At 51.6% G+C, this 21587-nt stretch overlaps 5 protein-coding genes and 2 non-coding genes across 7 annotated transcripts; 3 read left to right on the top strand and 4 right to left on the bottom strand.

The window, feature by feature from the left end:
* Window positions 1-1375: 1375 nt before the first annotated feature.
* BO86DRAFT_275209 (MIP/aquaporin family protein) lies at window positions 1376-2475 on the top strand (the record flags this gene model as incomplete). Its single annotated transcript, XM_025667260.1, has 3 exons — window positions 1376-1530; window positions 1650-2229; window positions 2359-2475. Coding segments are annotated over 3 exons (852 nt in total), but the record flags the coding sequence as incomplete, so codon positions are not given.
* A 575-nt stretch (window positions 2476-3050) lies between these two features.
* Window positions 3051-4417, bottom strand: BO86DRAFT_236935 (uncharacterized protein). Its single transcript, XM_025667059.1, has 2 exons — window positions 4245-4417; window positions 3051-4182 (listed from the first exon to the last, which is right to left on the bottom strand). The coding sequence occupies exon 2, from the start codon at window positions 4102-4104 to the stop codon at window positions 3373-3375; it is 732 nt and encodes a 243-aa protein (XP_025522757.1). The 5' UTR covers window positions 4105-4182; window positions 4245-4417; the 3' UTR covers window positions 3051-3372.
* BO86DRAFT_324632 (glycoside hydrolase family 16 protein) lies at window positions 4115-5391 on the bottom strand (the record flags this gene model as incomplete). Its single annotated transcript, XM_025668485.1, has 4 exons — window positions 4115-4182; window positions 4245-4625; window positions 4684-5238; window positions 5295-5391. 4 exons carry the CDS (start codon window positions 5389-5391, stop codon window positions 4115-4117), a joined length of 1101 nt encoding a protein of 366 aa, XP_025522756.1.
* A 2155-nt stretch (window positions 5392-7546) lies between these two features.
* Window positions 7547-7618, bottom strand: BO86DRAFT_t294. The gene has a single exon. It is a non-coding gene; the product is annotated as a tRNA-Met (tRNA).
* Window positions 7619-8278: 660 nt separating this feature from the next.
* Window positions 8279-8350, bottom strand: BO86DRAFT_t293. Its single transcript has one exon. It is a non-coding gene; the product is annotated as a tRNA-Met (tRNA).
* A 2569-nt stretch (window positions 8351-10919) lies between these two features.
* acyA (adenylate cyclase acyA) lies at window positions 10920-17091 on the top strand (the record flags this gene model as incomplete). Its single annotated transcript, XM_025668482.1, has 3 exons — window positions 10920-11525; window positions 11613-16859; window positions 16909-17091. 3 exons carry the CDS (start codon window positions 10920-10922, stop codon window positions 17089-17091), a joined length of 6036 nt encoding a protein of 2011 aa, XP_025522755.1.
* Window positions 17092-18141: 1050 nt separating this feature from the next.
* Window positions 18142-20504, top strand: BO86DRAFT_383487 (putative sister chromatid separation protein (Src1); the record flags this gene model as incomplete). The annotated part of the gene is made up of 2 exons (XM_025670841.1): window positions 18142-19754; window positions 19889-20504. 2 exons carry the CDS (start codon window positions 18142-18144, stop codon window positions 20502-20504), a joined length of 2229 nt encoding a protein of 742 aa, XP_025522754.1.
* Window positions 20505-21587: the final 1083 nt, after the last annotated feature.

The following is a 21587-nucleotide window of genomic DNA, read 5'->3' as shown; positions in this document are numbered from 1 at the left end:
CATCTTTGTTTGTAGAATGGTTTTGACACTGAGTGGGTTCCAGTCAGCTGGGAAGGTGGACAACATTCCAAACACGAGAGCCAGATAAGTTTGCCCTGTGTCGGTCTGTCTGCGGCAGGCTATGGCGCCAGCAGAGATTGGGCCGGCAGTTCAATTCTCCCATTGAGTTTGGTCTTGTGACATCGTGGCTTGAAGACTTGAGGGGATGTGGAAAGAATGATGAAGTGGTTGTGAAGAGGAGGGAGAAAAGGGAGAGGAGGAAGTATCCAGTTTAGCTCGGTCAGCCAGTTGTCTTCTCACCACCAACATTGAACCTACATCCATACAACTACTAACTGCACTCCAGTCTCATGCATGGATGAATTCTAGATGGCTTTGACCTTTAGATTGAGTAAGTAATTCGTACTTTATGCGCAGCCAGTGCTTGACTACACACTTTGACACAGTGACAGCAACATGGTTGGTTACAAATCGTGCACGTTCGTGCATAAGTCGAATACTGATGATAGTGTCACTCTAATTCGAACAACCTCACTTCAGGGACTTCGTGTCTCTCGCATGTGGTTCGTCATGGTAGCCCTCCACCATGCATACAGGTTGCACAAGCGGTGGTGTTCAGTTACTCAATGGACACAGGGGTGCTGTAGGACATGAGCAACTTCTATGTGCAAGCCTGTTCCTATCGGTCGAGTTGATTGATCAATGATACCAGTCCAAGCAACGCCTATCGAATCATCTGCCGTCCCTACCCTGGTTAGACAAGGAAAGTTCAGCTCAATCGGCACCATCAGGATCAGCAGGCTGCTGTTCAACAACCCTAATTCTATACGTCCATATCCCCGAGTCGTCAAAACCGGGCCTGGGCAATGTCTGTAGGTCTGTTACCCAGGTTGGACAATCTGCACTCCCGAGAAAGAGATATACAGAATTATGGTACCTATCGTTCGACTTATGGTCCTTTTGTTTCGCGCCATGTATTGCGTACCAAGGTATCAGATTGGCGAGGAAACCCGTTTCGGGCCATCTAAACAAGCTATACTGACTATGGCGACGGCGAGAAAGTGAATGTGAAAGTCACACCATGGAGAATATTGACCACCAAACTAGTAGCAGCATGTCCCACCACATCTCTTCAACTTCTCCTTTTCTACATCTCGGTGATTTCTACTGGACCTGACTGAGCCTTCTTCTACATAAACACTTCTCCGTCCCCCTTCGACCTCTGGCCTTCGAGATGGACAAATTTTACTACTCCTACATGGCGGACCCTGTCATCCAGAGCAGCATAACCCTAGCCAGTGCGAGCAAGAGCCTCGAAGCCGCCGTTGATGGCCTCAATCTTACTGAGGGCGAGTCCACGCCACAGCCAATCCCGCCACGATGGAGCCGGATCCGACATGTCTTCCGCTATGCGTTCTCCGAGTTCTTCGGCACCATGATCATGATGCTCTTCGGTGACGGGGTGGTAGCGCAAGTGCTGCTCAGTGGGAAACAGAAAGGCGAGTATCAGTCAATCACCTGGGGCTGGGGGTAAGCTGTTGTTGTTTCCATTCTATCATCCGTGACACTCCCCCAACGTACTGTGCACACACCCCACCTCATCACCTCATCCCCATATGCTACTCACAGCTAAACACCCACCACCACAGCCTCGGCGTCATGCTCGGGGTCTACGTCTCCAGCCCCTCAGGCTCGCACCTCAACCCCGCCGTCACCCTCGCCAGCTGCCTGCTCCGCCGCTTCCCCTGGCGCCGATTCCCCATCTACCTCCTCTCGCAGGTGCTAGGCGCCATGTGCGGCGCGGCCATCATCTATGCAAACTACCGCTCGGCCATCGACGCCTACGAGGGGGGCTCTACAATCCGCACCGTCCCCGGGTACTCCTCGACCGCCACCGCAGGCATCTTCAGCACCTATCCCGCCCCGTTCATGACGCGGACGGGCATGTTCTTCTCCGAGTTCATCGCCAGCGCGATCCTGATGTTCGGGATCTTTGCCGTGAAGAATAACACCGAGCTCAAGCAGGACAACGCCGCCACTCCAACAAACCCCCGTCTCCCCCTCATGATGCCCCTAGCCATGTTCTTCCTCATCTTCGGCATCGGCGCCTGCTTCGGCTGGGAAACAGGGTACGCGATCAACCTGGCCAGGGACTTTGGTCCGCGCCTGGTGGCGTATATGATCGGGTACGGGACGGAGGTCTGGACGGCCGGAGGATATTACTTCTGGGTATGCGTCTTCTTCTCCGTTCAGACAGTATGCACGCAACCACTCCCCTTTAGGACTTGAGAAACACATCCCCCACAACCCACACCCCCCCCCCCAACAACAACACTGACCCAGAAAAACTCGGACCAGATCCCAATGATCGCCCCCTTCCTCGGCTGCGCCGTCGGCGGCTGGCTCTACGACGTCTTCATCTACACCGGCGCCGACAGCGTGGTCCACGCATCCCCGCTGTTCGGGCTGGGCCGCTGCTTCGTCCACCGGTGGAAGGTCCGGTCCGGTCATCGGAGCAGGGGCCAGGGCTTGGATGAGACGCTGCAGGGTCGCAGTCCTGTGTGATGCTTGCACACATATCGCAGAAAAAGAGGTAGGAGAGCATGGGTCGGATGCGGGAGTTTCTGCGGTGTTGCTCGGTGATTTTTGACGGAGATGAACGTAAGTATCTGGACGTGGTTGATGTTTTATGTTGGGGTTTGGGTTTGTGAAGTAGGGTGGGTTATACTCTAGGTTACTCTAGGATCGCGCGCGCGGGGATTCTACTGTGTATCTCTGCAGAGAAGCGGTGGCCCCCGCTGTTTGTTGGATTGTTGTGGGGTTGTTGATCGTGGGCGCTGGGGGCTGCTTGGTTCCGATTATGATGTTGTGGGCTGGGTGGTTGGGGTACTTTGTTAGAAAGATGGTCTGGGTACTCTCCCGGTGAAAATTCTTAGTTGAGTGTCGTGTGCGTCGAGTCAAATGGCAAGAAAAAGCTTGACCTGCTTGCTTGGTCGGTTTTCAGAACAGTGATCTACAGATCGCTCCGACAACAACTAGCTCATGTACTTCTGGTTGCAGCGTATCACGTCTCGGAGATGCTCTTTAGGGTTACTGCTATCTAGGAGTGTCTAGGCCACGGGCTCTTAAGTTTAAATCCAACACTCTCGCCAGCATGTTGATGGCTGCCCCACTGACATTATACATATCCAATAGAAAATATCAACAAGATCAACCCGAGGTCGTCATTCATATACATAGGAAGCAATTATTCATAAAAGGTCGTGCATCATTAGTCTTGGTTGTATCGTGTCGCATAACGTCGCCTCACAATGATCGTAGAAATGTAACATAACTCGTAAAGGTTAATCATTCGCAATGGATAGGCATGGTTTAGACCAGAGCCAGTGTGAACGAGATGAGCCCACATATAGCGGCCATGGAAAGTGGAACGTCATCAAAACAACCGCGTCCTGCGTCGACGTTAGGTGCTATGTGGACTGTCTCGGTCGGCGATACTTGTGTAGGTCGAGTCGAGGATCCAGTTGAAGTAGTAGGCTGGGTGGTTTTGATGGCTTTCGTGGTCATGGTGGAAGATAAAGAGGTTGTATGGCCAGTGTTCAGGCTGGTCTGTGATGTAGCAGTAGAGCTATGTGATGTAGAGCTGCTGACATTCGAACTGGCTGTCATTGAGCCACTTGAAGTCGAACCGGTATGCGAGCCAGTCGGTGTTGGGCTAGTCGGCAATGAACTGGGTTTGATCGAGCTGGTCGCCACCGAAGTGGTCGTCGTGGAACTGGTCGTCGTGGAACTGGTCGTCGTCGGACTGGTCATCATCGAGCTGGTCGTTTTCCAGCTGGGCGTTGGAAGGATCATCGTCGAACTGGTCATCATCGAACTAGTCATTGTTGGGCCGGTCAGATGGGTGCTAGGTCTCTTAGAACTGCTAAGCATCGCACTGCTTGTCATCCGGCCAGTCGTTGTCGAGCTGGTCGTTTTCCAGTAGGGCGTTGGAATGGACTCCAGCGAGCTGACCCTCGTCGAGCTGGTTAAGCTGATCAAGCCGGTCAATGTCACACTAGTCCCCGTTGAACTGGCGATTGAGCTGGCGATTGATCTAGCCATCGAGCTAGTTCTAGAGACGAAGTGGGAGGATGAGGCCGGCGCAGATGGCGAGCAGGCTGATGTAGACCGGAAGGAAGGCTGTTCATTGATGCGTCAACTATCGTCCAACAATTCATCAAAATTGTACTGGAGATGCTCACTCACGGACGCCGCACTTGGCGGCTGAACCTGTCCTGAGCTGGAATATGACCAACTACCAGTGTAGGCAGCGGCTGCCCCTGTGCCAGTAACCCAAGGCCAGACGTCGGGGGTCACGTAACTCGAAGTTTCTCGATGGGTCCCAGGCCAAGGAATCGGAATGCTGACCGTCGCGGTTATGGTAGGTGCAGATTGAATGGAGGAAATTGTGTCTGCATTGATGTTGCCGTTGATCTTGCCTCCATCGGAGGTAATTGACGTCCACAGTCCACTTTTGTCACTATATGTGTAAGAGGACCCTGTCGAGTAGTCGGTAACCTTGAGGGACTTCATGTACATTGTGTACGGCCCAGCGCTGTAGTCAGTCTCTCCACCAGCCCAGTCTAACCAAAATGTTAGCACACTGAAAAGATCTTTAGGCACATTGCTAGTATATCTCACCGATAGTGCCCTGTGCGTTGTTCGGGTCGCCTCCGGCCCAGATTCCCACTTTCACTACCATTGGCGACTGGGGATATTGATTGGCGTTAGCTGTCTCCGGAGTGAGCACCCGCACTGTCTTGCCGTCAATCTGCCAGACAATCTGCTCGTCGGTCCAATCGATGGTATATGTGTGGAATTCGTCGTGGTTGTTAGCGACGTCATGGGTCGCTCCGCGATTGTTTGGGGTGGTTGCTCCTTTGCCAAAGTAGTTGCTTTGCACCAGATTGTCGTTCCCACCGAGCCACTCCCAATCAATCTCATCCAGGTCGTCGGACTGTAATATGGCACTGCTGACAATACCGGTTCCGGGAGCCGCTTTGATCACATATTCAACACGTCCGAACATGATGTACCACTTGGATTGGATAAGTGGGGCATCCCCCTCTTTAGCCACTGTGAACGCAACCCCATCATCACTATATGTTGGGGTACCCGTTGGCTCAAAGTCGGAAGAGCTTCCTTGGGTAAAATCGAAAGATGCGGACTTTCCCAGTGCGGTGTCCGCAGGACATGCTGTTAAGGGTGGTTAGCATGCTGTTTCTCCATCATCTGGGAGTAACTCAGCGTACTGCTCTCCGTAGGATTACAGCTAGTGTAAGTCTGAGCCGTGGCCAGGCTCAAGTAGGAGAAGAGGCCCAGGACGGCCCCAAATCGAGGGAGCTGCATGGCAAGAAGTATGTGTAGTAGACAGTCGGGCAAAGGGGTGGACACGGAGACGAATTAAATATCGATGAGGATAGGATGTCTTAACGAGGGAGGACTTGGAAGTCCTTGTGTAACCCGAGTCACTTTCAACTGACAAAATTAGGCGACGGAACAAGGTGGTGAAGTATTACTCCGTGGGTAAGGTAGTATACGATCGATCACGGGCAGCCCACCACGTGCTGAAGAATTGACGAAAAGGTGCAGTTCGGAATATGGGGGGAGAGGGGGAAGTCAAAGAATTAAGAATTGAAGTACTCACAGCCATGGCTCAGACGCAGGAACTAGGAAGAATAGTGGGGAGAGAGTGTTGGAAGAGTGAAGTATGAATCGTCCAGCCTCCTCGGTTTTCCACTCCGTATTTTACCCAATCGGGCAGGGAACCTCGGAGCTCTCCCAGTGATGCTCTCTCATTGGCTCCCTCCGAGCGGCGGTCAAAACATCCTTGAGCGACGCTGCCTTATGTAAGGCATCACCTTCACTCCAGCAACCCAAGATTAAATACTACTAATATTCAGGTATATCGATCCCTGCAGTGACCGCATTGTTGCTCAGATGTACTTTACTGATGATAGAATCAACCAGATCTGACTGAAACTCTCTGGCTTCATCTACACCGACGGGCCTGCGCACACCGTCAACACTTGTGTGACTGTGTCATATGCAAACCGCCTTTCTAACAATAGCATCAAGCGCCACCCGCCGATTAAACTATTTTAGCACCGTCTGCCCGCCCCATTCCCAGCCTCCTCTTTTTTGTCCTGGGCCTATGCATGTACGGAGTACACTTCGAGGCAGAAGATTGTGCCGGTGGCTTTGATCAAGGAATGACATGTTCATTGTTTACGTACCTGCAAGCTTCGGCAGATGTGGGGCAAGGTCCCTGGCAATCTGCCGTGCATGCAGCCAGAGTGACGCTCTGCCCACGTCTGATGCGATGCACTTTGCGTGGCCTCTGCAGTCGCACGCTGGCACTAGCATGGCATTTCCGGGTCAGTCGATGTTGCTGATTCTTGCCTTGTCATTGCATCATCCTGTGTGACCTGCAGTCACCGAATGAGATGTCTTTAAGTGAGGTTGTTATCTCGAACTAATGTAGGCTTTGGATTCGACCTTGAGCGTAGTCAGCAGTCAGGTCAGCACTAAAGTATACCTGTAGGCTTGAGTTTTGCACTTGTCTGCATGGTTTGATGACGATACAGCTCCGTACACTTGGCATGGATCTTCGTACATTTGTAGTCTGCATTGACTCGGGCGAGGGGACTGGACCTCGGAATAGCCTCGTTGTCTACTCCGTACGTCACAGGGCATAAAAGCGTGTGTCGCTGATCACATTCAACCATGTTCAAACACCCAATACCGCTGCAGGCTTGCGGGTGAGCAAACATGCCACGTCTGTTGCAGAAGTTAAGCTTAAATTCGACCCTTTCTGATCGAGTCTCTTGATCGTCTTGTCTTGGGGTTGGCGAGTGACAATAAGGTGCCTCGGATATGGAGAATGGTTGAGGGCTGGGTTACAGCGAAGGGGGGTGTATTATAGCTGTGGTCAATGCCTGGTAGCTGCTACAGATGGGCACTCTCTTCGGTCGCATGGCGACATTGGCCAGGTCTCTCGACGGCTGACATGGAGCACGATTTAGGCCCAGTTGCTCTGGGTATACATACTCCGACCATCGGTTTCCTGTCGCTGACTGCCGGGCTTCGATCAAGCGAAAGCGGTGCGACGTTCATGGTCTCGGTACGCGGACCCCCTGCTAAAGTCATTTGCTGGGATTGTAACTGGAAGGATTCTGATATTGTATTTCTTTGACGGGGATGACTCTTGTAGACTTTGAGTCGGTTGCATAGATTGAGATTCCGCCTATTGTTGGAACCAGTGACATTGCCAGCAGTCTTCGGGGCGGGACAAAGAAACCGCTGGGCCGGGTGGGGGGTGGCGAGCAGATGGAGATCAAGCGGGATTTACAATGATCCGTGTTCGGGGAGCGAATGAATTAGAATGAGGACCTTTTGTAGGGACATGTTACTGGATAAGTTGCAGGCAGGGGATAAGCGTGGTCAGATAAAGATGAAGCAAAAAAAAAAAAAAAAAAAAAAAAAGGAAAGAAAAGTAAATCAATAGCATGTCCTGGTTTCGATCCAGGGTCCTCCGGGTTATGAGCCCGGCGCTCTTCCCCTGAGCTAACATGCTTCGTTGATGTCACTCGATGCTTATCAATGCTTTATTAGCCACGATGACAGCATCAAGCATAAGAGTTTACTCACCACAGGTGGAATGGGGTCTGTTTTGTCAGCTAGCGTTTTTCTAATGTTATTAGCATGACTATCCATTGTTTGTATCAGTGTGATTGTCATCTCCTGGTCACGGGCCCGGTCTGAATGATTTTGCCAGATCAATATCCATTCAAAGTGAATGTATACATCATTGCTCTTTTTGGTTTTTACATGGGGTATGGGAGCGGTGCTAGGATATATAGAGCGGCTCCAGTGTGGAAAGACCAACACACACAAAGAGTAATAACTTACATCACTCAGACAGTAACATCAGCATGGCTACACCCTATATCAGGATTCCCACAGAGACCACTGAGCCACAATAGGCTTGGGAATAGGGCGCGCTTGACATGGAAGTTAATCCATTTCCACATTGGCAGGCAAACCTCAGCGGTACAGGAAATGGCGACTCTCAAAGGGCATAGATTTCTGGCATTTTTTGCTAAAGGTAGCATACTACCTCAAAGGCTCACATACAAGCCCATTGAAAAACATAAGATGAATGCAACATCAAATAAGAAAGGATAGAAAGTTGTTGGTGATGCTCAGTACAATGCAAAAACAAAAAGGAATTCTTTAGCATGTCCTGGTTTCGATCCAGGGTCCTCCGGGTTATGAGCCCGGCGCTCTTCCCCTGAGCTAACATGCTGGGATTAATGAAATGACACCTGGACTTTGTCATTATATTCCAAATTTAGACTCTGATTGTATCAGCGCGGGCAATGGACACAGAGATCAATCTCACGACATCACTCAGGCTGCATACCTCAGTATCCTTCCCTGACAAGCTACCCATACCCGAGCCATCAGAACGAAGCCCAGATAAACTGCGATCATCAACCCGAGCCACCCGGGATCGAGATCGAGAAACAAAGGGAGATGCTCAAGACGAACACCCGAAATTTCCCCGCGACGGATTCTAGGTCTGGATCTGGTGACTGATCAATGAGCAGCAACTACGGAGACAGACACTAGACTACTAGACTAGGTAGCCAGATTACCTTCACAGCTACTACGTACTAAGCTATATATAGCTACTCCCGCCATTTACACTTCGAAGGTCAAACACGCGTCAAATATAGTCGAAACATGAAACACCTGGCTCCTGGGCTTATCGTTCTTGGTCATTATTGATGCGAGAGAGGCAACAACTATGAGCATGAGCACTAGTGATATGTCCATGCCTGTAAAACGGAGTACAGAATCGAGCATGCACTGTGCATGGTCAAGGTGCAGATGACCAGCATCTGAGGTAGGATTCCCGTCAGAAAGCACAGACTCGCCCACGGACCATGCAATCCCCGGAGACCACTCCCTTTTCTAGCGACGTTAGTTGAGGTCGGACTGGTCGGGTTGTTAACGTAAGTTCGTAACTAATTGGACTTATTTCACCTTAGATAATCGATCCATTCTGCGCACTCGGAAGAGAAGTAAGTATATTAACCTTATTCCATATGAAAAGTGAGAGGGTTCGGAAAATCAGTCGGATCTTGACATCATTACCAACGATCAAATTTTCCAGATCCTAGTCTGGTACTCGTACTTAGTATTTGGAAGGTTCGGGTATGTAAAGTTCGTACTGCATGTATAGAAACTGTAGAAACTGTAGAAACCGTAGGAACTGTAGGAACTGGTGTAGTGCCCAGCTGTACAGTTGTACAGTACTCAGTACACTCAATACGTAGTGTAGTGTTCGGTGTTCGGTGTTCACTGTTCAGTAAGTCAATTTAGTAGGCGGGAAGGTCCCACCTTTTCTTTCCCCCCTCCCTCTCCCTTTAACAGCCCAGCCCGGCCATAACTTGCGAAGAGCAGAGCTACTCGGTCTGGTTTAGCGGGTTGGCGGTAGTCAGAGCCTCAACTAACCAACTAACTCTGCGCAGGTTCACTCACACCCGCCGACCGGACAATCCGTCACCCACTAACCACTGCCACTAAACTGCCACTACCACTACCACTACCACTACCACCCAGTACTGTACCACTTCTTCTCTCCCTCCGCCCACCTACCCACCACCACCCCCCAGTCTGAGTCTATCCCGACTTTTGGACCCTCGTCTATTCTGTCCATTACCTGCACCTCATTCCCTTCTTCTTCTCAATCCTAAAATCTCTCCATGTACCAGAATATCCTTGTCTGGACTATGTCATGACGTTTCCTCACTCACCACTGCCGCTCACCCTCTAGAACATGAAGCATGCCTTGTCACCGTCGCGCCCGACGCTAAACCCCCGTGCTACGAAAGAACACCTCTTCCACCGTAATCTCCAACTTCAACAGCATATACCAGCAGTCGCCGATGGCGACTGAGGCGCTTGCCTAGACTTCATACAACCTCTCCTTCAAACACCCACCAACCAACCAACCAACCTTGCACTCTCCCACCGTACCTCGTTCTCCCACCAGCTTTTCTCCGCCTGCACTCTTTCTACCGGATTAAGCGGCGTATAATCGCACGGCACCCCGACCAACTTATTACACCTACCTGCGCTTCAGGGCTATTTCCAAATCCATTAATGCTATTGCTCTCCTCCCCCTAATCCTCCCCCTCCCCGTGATCGCCATTCCCGACAGCCGACCGCCCACTCGCCGCACCCCTCCTCGACCCCTCGGAAGTTGTGAAAAACTCACTTGGGAAGCATGGCTTATCGGGCTGGCGATCGGTCGGAAGGCCGACGCAGCTCGGAAAGCTCGGGTGCACATAGCTGGTTGTCGCAGGAGACTGTCAGAGAAGGTCGAAACCAGCGCCAGCAGCATAATCATGGCTATTCCCATGGGCGCAGTGTTTCCCCGCTCTCTGGAGGTCGAGAGTTGTTAAGGTAGGAACACCTGTACCCTATATTCCCTCCCACATTCCATGGTTGGTCTGGATAGACACTCGACGAATCATCCGAGAGAAGAAGTCTGTCGATGTAGCTCATGTGGCGCATCTCACACCCTTCTTCAGGCTGATTCGGTGGCTTGGATCTTCCTCCGACAATATCGCTCACAGGGGTGGGTATCATGGGCACTGCATCTTCCCGGAAATCAAACTATGAGATTAAACGATGCGCAACTGTACCAGATACTGATGCTTCCCAGATCCAATTCACAGGGCCGCAAATCACCACCTCTAGGGGTTCCTGCCGATCTATACAATTCCATATTCTCCTGGGCTTCCCCGGATGTGTCTCCGACAGATCAGCGCAAGCCGCCACAATTCGGCAGTCACAGAAAGGCAATGAACATGCTGGGCACCGATGAGCGAAATCATTCTTCCGCATCTAACCCCCGCGGACGGCCGTCTAATTTGAGCATCGGCCCCACCGACACCTCCCAGCCGGAACTCTCTCCCTCACAATCATCCTCGCCTAAGATGCTGGCGGCTGATGCCTCTAATACCTTCTTTCATGACTTCTCGGAACAAGAAGCCTCCCCAGCCTCCGCCACATTTCGCCCTGGAACCGCCCAGACATACACGAGTGAACCGCTCGATTTGGATTTCAATGTTGACCACCGGAGACCGTCGGTAGCTAGTGCCATGACCGCTAGTAGCCAAGGATCTAAATCTAGTACTGGTGCGCTCTTCAGAAAGAAGCTGCAAGGCTTCTTCGGCGATGAATACCAAGGCAATGGAGACCCGAAGCACGACTCAGATAACAACACTCAGGCTTCGGTGTCGAAGCCGTCTTCGATCGATTACTTCAGAGCTCGAGAACGGGCGAATTCAGACGGATCACGCAACACCACGGACACCTCACACGAAAGAACCCCGCAAAACCACACAAGACCACGAACTCCTCTTCCTTCCAGCGAGATCACCCCCTGGATGTACCAAAACTACAACGTGAGTCCATGTCCCCGACAACGTTCAATAATGTCAATTTTTGTATTGGTGATCACCATGAGTCGTGCTGACGCGGACATACTGTAGGATATACCTCAGTTTGGAGAGGCCCCTGTCCGCCAAGCGCCCACAGCCGAAGGGCAACGTGCTGCAGCAGCTCAAAAAGATCCGAATCGGAGACATTTCAGCGGCCACCGCCACTCTCGGAGCAAAGAAGAAAAGCCAACCGCGGCCGGTGATCTTGCCGGCTATCCAGCTCGCCCGGCAACCGGCCGAGATGATCTTTCGCTTGGGCTTCATCCATCTAGGGAGGGTAGTCTCAATTACCCCACCCCAATGACATCGACCACAACTCTTGGGCGTGCCACTAGTCCCACACCCAGCGTCCAGAGCGCCCACGTAAAGGGACAGGGTCAGAACTCCCCGGGTGCTCAGCCGGGGAAGCGTTCTTTCCTCGATAAAATACGTCGCCCAAAGCATGGCCACCTGAAAAACATTGCGACAGCGAAAGGAGTGCAGGATACCACGAAAGCTGCCGCATCAAAATTGACGCGAAGAGAAGCTTCGCCCGCCAGGCGAGGCAGACAGGGAAGTATTGAGAGCGCGACATCTTCCAGGTACAACGATGGAGAAAGCGATCGAAAGAAGGACGGTAAAGGATTGGCAATCGGCACCTCCAAGCTTCGTGGGCGGCGAGGTGCGGGCAACGAGTATCCGGTCGGCAGAGATTCCAGATTTTCAGACGACTCCAACATGTGGGCTCTCGATACGGATCTCTCGCATATGGAGGGCATCGTGAATCCGCCCTCTCCAGGTGACCGGGGTCGGATACCAGATGGAGCTTTCGCGCAGGTAGAAGACCGGACAAATCGAGATAACCTGCCTGCCGGAAACTGGGATGCGCCGGAGAGTTGGCACGTCAAGAAGCAGAAGGATGATATATCATCCTTACTGCCAGACGAAGGCGTTGAGCAGCCTGGTCCCACAATATCCGAGCCCGACGGTGTGGGTTATTTCATACGAGTATTTCGCGCTGATTCGACCTTCGCCACCCTCTCAGCTGGTCTATATGCGACTGTTGCCGATGTTCTCCTTCTACTCGGACGAAAATCATTTCTGACTGATCATCTGAATAATTATGAGTTAGTGATGCGGAAGAATGATCTTTCCAGACAGCTCGGCCCGAGTGAGATGCCCATTCTCATGCAGAAGCGCATGCTGGAACAGGTAGGTTACACCGAGAAGGATAAGATCGAAGAGATTGGCCGCGAAGATCATAGTTATATCCTTCGTTTCACCTTTCTCCCAGCCCGCATCAGTGGTTACAGCAGTCTTGAGAGCGAGCCTGTCCTCAATAAGAACCAAAAATTCAGCCACGTGGACCTTTCGAATCGGAGCCTTGTCACCATTCCGATCACTCTTTACAAAAAGGCACCCGAAATCATATCTTTGAACCTATCAAAGAACCTGTCCTTGGATGTGCCCAAGGATTTCATCCAGGGATGCATCAACCTACGAGAGATAAAATTCATCGGCAACGATGCTCTTCGTTTGCCTGCCAGTTTCGGCCTTGCTAGTCGACTGACATATCTTGACATCTCAAACAACCGTATTGAAGATCTGAGCCATGCCAACCTGGATAGGTTGCACGGCCTTGTCAGCATCAAGATGGCCAACAACAGACTCACGGAACTTCCTGCATACTTTGGCAATTTTCAATATCTGCGGAGCTTGAATATATCCTCAAACAATTTCCAGGTGTTTCCGGAACTGCTCTGTGAACTTAAGAGCCTCGTGGACTTGGACATCAGTTTCAACAACATTTCTCAGTTACCCAATCTGGGGAGGTTGGCGACACTCGAGCGAATTTGGATGACAAATAACATCGTCAGAGGTTCACTCGATGAGGTATTCCGAGGCCTCGACAGCCTGAAGGAGATCGACGCGAGATTCAATGAGATTACCAATATAGACTGCCTGTCTCTCCTCCCGCGACTGGAGCAATTGGTCATTGGTCACAATGCTATCTCGAAGTTCAAAGGATCATTCCCCAGATTGCGGACTTTGATCCTTGACCACTGTCCCATGACACAGTTCGACATTGATGGACCTGTCCCAACATTGACATCTCTGAACATAGCTTCTGCCAAGCTGGTACAATTCCGCGATGCGCTCTTTGAAAATCTGCCGAACCTGCAGAAGCTCATCCTTGACAAGAATCATCTTGTCTCAATGTCGCCACACATCGGCAAATTGCGTAGACTTGAACATTTCAGCATGATTAAGAATCCCCTGGCTTCGCTGCCTGCCACTATTGGCTGCTTGACAGAGCTTAAATACCTCAACCTGCGGGAATGCAATCTTAGGCGACTTCCACCAGAGATCTGGCACTGCCTTAAGTTGGAAACTCTGAATGTCTCTTCAAATGTGCTGGAGGCGTTCCCAAAGCATGGTAGTCCCCAGCCCCAGCTCCCAGTTGACGCATCTATGACTTCTGCAGTGACCTCAGGGTTGTCGAATAATTCCAACTACGAAGAACTAGGTGCCGTTGATGAACAGGAGGCACGCCGACCCAGCCAAGCATCAGGAGCTGGTGCACTCAGCACCGGAGGTTCACCCAACGGGACAGCTTATCGAAAGCCCTCTATTGCCTCATCTCTAGGCCAAGGGGGGAGGAAAGTATCTGCGGCTTCTCGCTCGCTCACCGATGGAAGCCCCTCGTCGCGCAAAGACTCCAACTTCTCACAACATGTTGCGACGACATTCGGAGGGTCACTAAGGAATCTCCACCTGGCAGATAATCGACTGGAAGACGATATTTTCCGAGAGCTGTCGCTGATCCCGGAGTTGCGTGTTGTTAACCTTTCATACAACGAGCTAACGGAGCTTCCTCAGGGCCTGTTGAGACGTTGGCCATTGTTGACTGAGCTGTATCTCTCGGGTAACGAGCTCACGTCTCTTCCGTCCGATGATCTCGAGGAAGGCAGCAACCTGAAGGTACTCCACATCAATGCGAACCGTTTCCAGGTGCTTCCAGCCGAACTCTGCAAAGTCAGCAAGCTCGCAATTCTGGATGTTGGGAGCAATTCTCTCAAGTACAACGTCTCCAACTGGCCTTACGACTGGAACTGGAACTGGAATCGCAATTTGAAGTACCTCAATTTCTCTGGTAACAAGCGGCTGGAAATCAAGCCTCATGCGTCGTCACTGGGGACGCCCACCGCACCTGGGACAGATTTGACCGACTTCAATTCCCTGACGCATCTGCGCGTTCTCGGCTTGATGGACGTCACTCTCACAATTTCTACGATACCCGAAGAGACCGAAGATCGTCGTGTCAGGACTTCCGCTTCCCTAGCTGGGTCTCTTGCATATGGCATGGCCGATTTTCTTGGCAAAAGCGAACATCTTTCCATCTTCGATATGATCGTTCCTCGACTCAAGCCAGACAAAGTGGAGACAGTGGTCGGAATGTTTGACGGTCAATCCCAGTCAACGGGAGGATCTAGAATTGCCAAATTCTTGCACGAGAACTTCATACACACTTTCTCATCCGAGCTTAAGCGGATTCGGACCGAAGACCTGGAGACTCCGCTAGATGCACTCAGACGAGCATTCCTGACCTTGAATAAGAACATGGCGTTCGCGTGCTACAAGTCGATTGACCAAGATGTACGTCATTATCAGGAAGATCCCGCGGAATCGAAGAAAGTGCGGTTGAACAAGGAGGATGTTCATTCAGGTGGAGTCGCCACCGTGATATACTTGAACAACATGGATCTGTTTGTTGCCAATGTAGGTGATGCGCAGGCTATACTTGTCAAGTCCGACGGTTCACTGAAGCACTTGACCCGAAACCATGACCCTGCAGAATCACACGAAAGAGCAAGGATCCGCGCTGCAGGCGGATTTGTCTCTCGCAATGGCAAGTTAAACGATACCCTTACAGTATCAAGGTCGTTTGGACATTTCCAGATGATGCCCGCCGTTATTGCGGCACCCCACACCATGCATCTTAACCTTACGGAACAGGATGAGATGATTATTGTGGCGTCAAGGGAGCTGTGGGATTATGTGACGCCGGATCTTGTTGTCGACGTTGCTAGAGCTGAACGGAGAGATCTTATGATTGCGGCTCAGAAGATCAGAGACCTGGCTATCTCATTCGGCGCCAACAACAAACTCATGGTCATGATACTGGGTGTGAGTGACTTGAAGAAGCGAGAGAAGATAAGGTTAAGGCCGAGTCTTTCTATGGTTGGACCACCCGAGGATCAGATCATTCCGAGCACGAAGCGTACCAAAAAGCCGCGTGATACACCGGGCGACTCCAGGCTCGCCCGTTTCGATTATGTGGACGCCCCTGTTGGAGAACTCGCTATCATCTTTACTGATATCAAGAAGTCAACAAGCCTTTGGGAAACCTGCCCAGATGCGATGCGCTCGGCTATTCAAATTCATAACGACATTCTTCGTCGACAGCTGGGTATAATCGGTGGCTATGAGGTGAAAACGGAAGGTGACGCTTTCATGGTTGCGTTCTCCACAACCACGGCCGCTTTGCTTTGGTGCTTCAACTGCCAGACACAGCTATTGGAAGCCGAATGGCCTACAGAAATTCTGGAGCAACCACAGTGCCAGGTGCAGTACGACATGGAGAACAACGTCATCTTCCGAGGTCTGTCTGTCCGAATGGGAATACATTGGGGTGAGCCTGTCTGCGAAAAGGACCCAGTGACTAATCGCATGGATTACTTCGGCCCAATGGTCAACCGCGCTTCTCGTATCTCTGCCGTTGCCGATGGTGGCCAAATTTTCGTGTCCTCAGATTTCATGAGTGACATCCAACGCAACCTGGAGGTGTTTGCTGACAGCGAGCGCGCTGCCTCGACTGGCTCCGAAGAGAGCTATGCGATTGACAATCTTGGGTATAATATTCGACGTGAGCTCCAGCAACTCAATAGCCAAGGTTTTGTGATCAAGGATCAGGGAGAGCGAAAGCTGAAGGGGCTTGAGAATCCGGAGCCGCTCTACTTGATCTACCCTCATTCTCTCTCTGGGAGACTGACAACCCTGGAGAAGGACGCATCAAATGAGCATGCCCCAACCACCATTAGCAAGCACTCGCAGCTAGAGATCCAGACCGACTTGATTTGGCGGTTGTGGGAACTTACTCTTCGACTCGAAAGGCTTTGTGGCGCTTTGGAGTATCCTGGTGAAGCCCGCCTCAAGGAACCAAACTTGGCCTTGTTCAACGTTGTGAAGAACCATGGCGGCGAACTTGCAGATTCGACTGTGGTCAGCCTGGTGGAACAACAGGTGACGCGCATCGAGGTGAGTTATGAACACCATAATTTAACAGTTTGTACTAATCATGAATCAGGTTTGCATCAATACTCTTTCCATCCGGCACATGCTGCGACCATTTAAACCCGGTGATCAACTCAATGACCATGCCACCCCGATCTCTGAAGTAATGCAAGAATTGCAAAACCGGCTTGAAGAGTACCGTGTTCTCAAGGAACAAGTAGCTGTCAGTGCTGGCACTACACCAAGCTACAGGTGAATTTTAATTGCATCGGAGCCGCGGTAAAACCCACCCCAATACTACTCGACCGTTCTCTTCACTCAAGGAGTCTGTTTGTCTGGCGAGATGAACCCTGGCGGATCTCGCCTTTACTTCCCAATCCCGATGAATATAGTAACGAGGGGTTCTTCCTAATCGATCATACCTGTATTTATTGCCACTTATCATTGCTGTTGTTTTCTTTTTCATTATTTCCCCATCAACCTTCTGCTACACATTTACGCGGGCGTCTCAAGGAAGGGCAGGGTGTGAAAGGATCCCGAAGCATGGGTTTAGGAGCCAATGGTGGCAACATTGTTTTTGCCCTACGTGTCTAGATTCACTTGGTAATTGTGTACTCAATGGAATCCAATTATCTGAACATGATGGCCTATCCTAGTTATGCCTAATTTGGGGCAACGGACATAAGTAGTTGACTGATCGTAACTTATTACTCAGCTGTGATACAGTGTAGCAAACATGTCACATGACCCAAGCACACAACAAATAACTTCAAATCACCCATCATCAACCATCATCAACCCCTTCCTCGCCTCCTCAAAACATGCCCTTGTTGCATCACTAACTCTGATGCCTGCAAATCCTTCATCTACAACGATTCTGATTCCGAGTGTGGGTGCCTCAATCCGACCGAACTGTCTTGTTTGACACCTGCTCAACTGGCCAGTTGGCTTTTTCTTGTTTGGCTGTTGCGCTTGCAGGTCGAGTTTGTTGTTGCCCTGGAGACGATCAGATTTGAGGGACGGCGGCTGTTGCTTGTTGCTTGTTGCGTCTCTGACGAAAGAGAGAATCACCGAAAACCCGGATTTTCGCTTGAGTGGAATTCATCCATCCATCCATCACTGCAGTGTCGACCGCCAACCGGCTGGCCACTTTAATCTTAGTCCTCTTCCTTTCTAAAAATTCCCCCCCCCCCCGGATTTTTTTTCTGCCGTAACATCATCATCACTTCCTCTTCCAACTTCATTCTCCCTTCCCTACCCCTCCCCTGGTGGCGTTGATCACTGCTACGATCAATCACTTTTCATCATGGCGGACGGTTTGGATTATTTGGCTGCCGACTTTGACTTGAATTCGCTCACCGTTCCCCGTCTTCGGTCCATCCTCGTTAGCCACGATGTTCCCTATCCAGCCTCAGCCAAGAAGGCCCAACTCATCAGCATTCTTGAGACAGAAGTTTTGCCTCAGGCCAAGAAACTTTTGCGCGAACGGGAAAGGGTGAGGAGAACCAGTGAAGGAATTACGGATATGGGTAGTCGCGCCTCATCCGTTGTGAGCGATTACAACGATCAACACCATGAATCTGGCAGAGAGTCGATGCCTCCCCCACCTACTCCCTCCACTGTTTCGACCGCGACGGGCGGTCGGCGCGCACGCTCCAAATTGAGCACGAGAGCATCGACGGTTGATACGGAGGATGCCCATGTATCAGCCACGCCATCCACGAGCTCTCGAAGAACGGTCCCCCGATCGACAAGCAAACGCTATCGCGCCTCCGATACGGAATCGCACGACGACATGGCGGCAACCCCGGTCCCGTTCAACACGGCTACTCCGCGAAAGTCGACGACCCGCAAACCACGCAAAAGTGAGATGACTCCTGCCGCCGAACCGCAGCCCGAACGCGAGCCTGAACCGAAGACACCTTTCTCAGCAATCAAGTTGGAACCCAAGGATGAGAGTGTCTTCACCGATGACAACCCCTTCCAAAGTGGATCGCCAGCCCGGTGGGAGCACCGGAGCCCGAGAACCTCGAGTGTTGGGCGGAAGAGCGCCTCGCGATTCTCACTGAACTCCCCTGCTGCCAGCAACGGTATACGGCCTAGGAGGTCTATGACGCCAGTGGATATGAACGCCGACTATGGCTTCACCCCGTCAAAGCGATCTTCGTTTGAGTTCCCCGTGCCTGAGCCTAGATCCCCTCAGCAATCCCTGGAGCCGGTGGAGAAATACGAGGATAGTGACAGTGAGGTTAGTGCTGGTGAAGAATTTACGCCCGAGGAGCAGTTGGCGCTTGAGGAGGACCGGGCGCACCTGATGTATCCGCCTAGCGCCCCCAGCACCCGGCCCCAAACAGCGCGGACAGCAAGCCGTGCTGCGCCTTGGATCATTATATTAGCCCTTGTCGCCGGTTTTGGTGCTTGGTGGCGCAAGGAGAAGATTGAGATTGGATTCTGCGGCATTGGCAAGCCAACCTGGTCATTGGCAGATACCCGGGTTCCTGAATGGGCCAATGTTCTCGAACCGCAGTGCGAACCGTGTCCTCCCCACGCTTTCTGTTATCCCAATTTTGAGGCTCGCTGTGAGCATGACTTTATCCTCAAGGCACACCCTCTGTCGCTGGGTGGGCTGGTACCTCTTGCCCCGACGTGCGAAGCCGACAGTGAGAAGGCACGCCGAGTCAAAGCTGTTGCCGATAGAGCCCTCGAAACTCTCCGCGACCGTCGGGCCAAGTGGGAGTGTGGTGAAATTGTGCACGGTGACCAAGGAGAAACGGGTCCCGAAATCAGTGAAACCGAGCTGAAGCAAGAGGTCGGAAAGAAACGCCGTAAGGGAATGAGTGACGCAGAGTTTGATGACTTGTGGAAGGGAGCCCTTGGTGAGGTGGTTGGCAAAGAAGAAGTCGTCACTCGAGTCCAACAGTGAGTATTTCCTGGTCTCCTCTTTCTGATTCTAGCCTGTTCGCGACACCCTGGCCTTCCGCCTGGCACACCATCCAAGGATTCGGATTCTGACTTGTATTGTGGAACTAACAGAGGCACCCACACAATTACAGACCATCTTCTGTCCTCACCCTCACCTCCACCTCCGTCAGCCGGCTCCCCCTCACCTGCGCGTTCCGCCGCTACGTCCGACTCTCTCTCCTCGCGTATCGACTTCCTATTTCAGTTCTGACTCTCACGCTATGCCTGACACTTTATGTCCGCTCTAAAATCCGGGCTCGTCGCTCGGATATGGCCCGGGTCCCTGAACTTGTGGCCACTACGCTTGACCGTCTCGCGACACAGGCGGCTCTACATGCTCGCGGTGCGGCCCGAGAGCCCTACATCCCCATTGGACAGTTGCGTGATGATGTGCTCCGGTCTGAGTTGCGTGGAAGTCGGCGCGAGGGGCTCTGGAAGCGCGTGCGCAGTATCGTTGAGGGCAACGCCAACGTCCGAGCTGCGGTGCGGGAGGGTCGCGGAGGAGATGTTGCGCGTGTGTGGGAGTGGATTGGGGGGATCGGCAGCGTCCGCAACGAGATTGAAATTAGCGGCGGCAACAGCACTGGCCGGGATGTGCACAAAGTGCATTTCTCGCCTTCATCGCCCGAGGACGGTCGTCTCTTGGCTGCTAGTCAGGATGCTACCCCGGTCCCTCGAAAATGGGATGAAGGTCGGCCTATCTACTGAGACGGTCTTTTCTTACATGAATGACGTCGAAAGAAAGTTGGAAACACTATGAGGTTTTTTTTTTTTTCTTTTTTTTTTTTTCTTTCTTCTTCACGTGCGCGGTTCACTTCTTGCATATTTTTGACACTTCTTATCTTAATTTCGGTTAGCTGGTCAACATTCCGTGATTCCCCCAGTTGATTGTATTATCGTATTATCCAGGATCATTTTCTTTTCTCCTTCAAGGGAGTGTTTGGTGTGTTGTGTGTTGTGTGTTGTTTGTACTGTAGATGAGAGTGCACGACCTCGATTACCAGGTAGTACTGAGTAAGTAGCAGATACGGATAGACCGACCAGTGTAAAATTGCTGGGTGGTGTTGACAACTTGACTGAACTATGCCATGCCGGGTCTAGCGGAGAAAGGTCGGAGATTTCCCATCCACTTCTTCCGATTTCCAGTTCCACCCATGGGCCCTTGCCTACTATGGACTATGGACTATGGACTATGGACTACTACAGATCGTAACTTACTCAGTAACTTACTCCCTCCCTTGCTCCATTGAACTTCAGCTCTGCGTCTCCCACGTCTCCCTCCCTCTCCCCCCTTCCCCCCTTCCACAAACCAAAGATTCCGAAAAACTCTCCCATTCCAGTCACTCGTTTCATATCTACACAACCTCTTTTGCGGACGGGCAGACGCCAAGATAGTGGTTCTCGGATCGTATGCCATGCGGGCCGAAGGTGTGACTTTGAGCCGCTGGGTAACTACAGACAACTGACGGAGACTGGAGTACAGTACGTACTATTTAACTACAGGGCAGCCCTCCAGCTGAGACAGACAGACTTCTGCTGTACGTACCGAGTCAGGACAGGCTCTGGTGGGCATGCATGGTGGCACTAGCCTGGATCAGGTTCGGTCCCAGCAGTTAACATACCTACTTTTCTACCCGGCCACAGGGGCTGGTTCCATCCGCCCCCCTCGCAGTATCTATCCGTTGCTGCTGTCCAAGGAAATCTTAAGGATACTTTTTCCGTGGCAGTTCTGCACCCGAATCCGCTAACAGCGTCACAGCCCGTGATTTTGACGAGTAGCCCTCTCCCTCA

This window comes from Aspergillus japonicus (assembly GCF_003184785.1).
Source record: "Aspergillus japonicus CBS 114.51 unplaced genomic scaffold BO86scaffold_87, whole genome shotgun sequence".
NCBI lineage: Eukaryota > Fungi > Ascomycota > Eurotiomycetes > Eurotiales > Aspergillaceae > Aspergillus > Aspergillus japonicus.
The sequence above is the reverse complement of the archived record's forward strand: the minus strand, read 5'-3'. Positions and strand labels throughout refer to the sequence as shown.

What these genes read in the sequence shown, in the direction of transcription:
- BO86DRAFT_236935 (XM_025667059.1), bottom strand. Translation starts at nt 4,104, where the DNA reads ATGGCTAGATCAATCGCCAGCTCAATCGCCAGTTCAACGGGGACTAGT.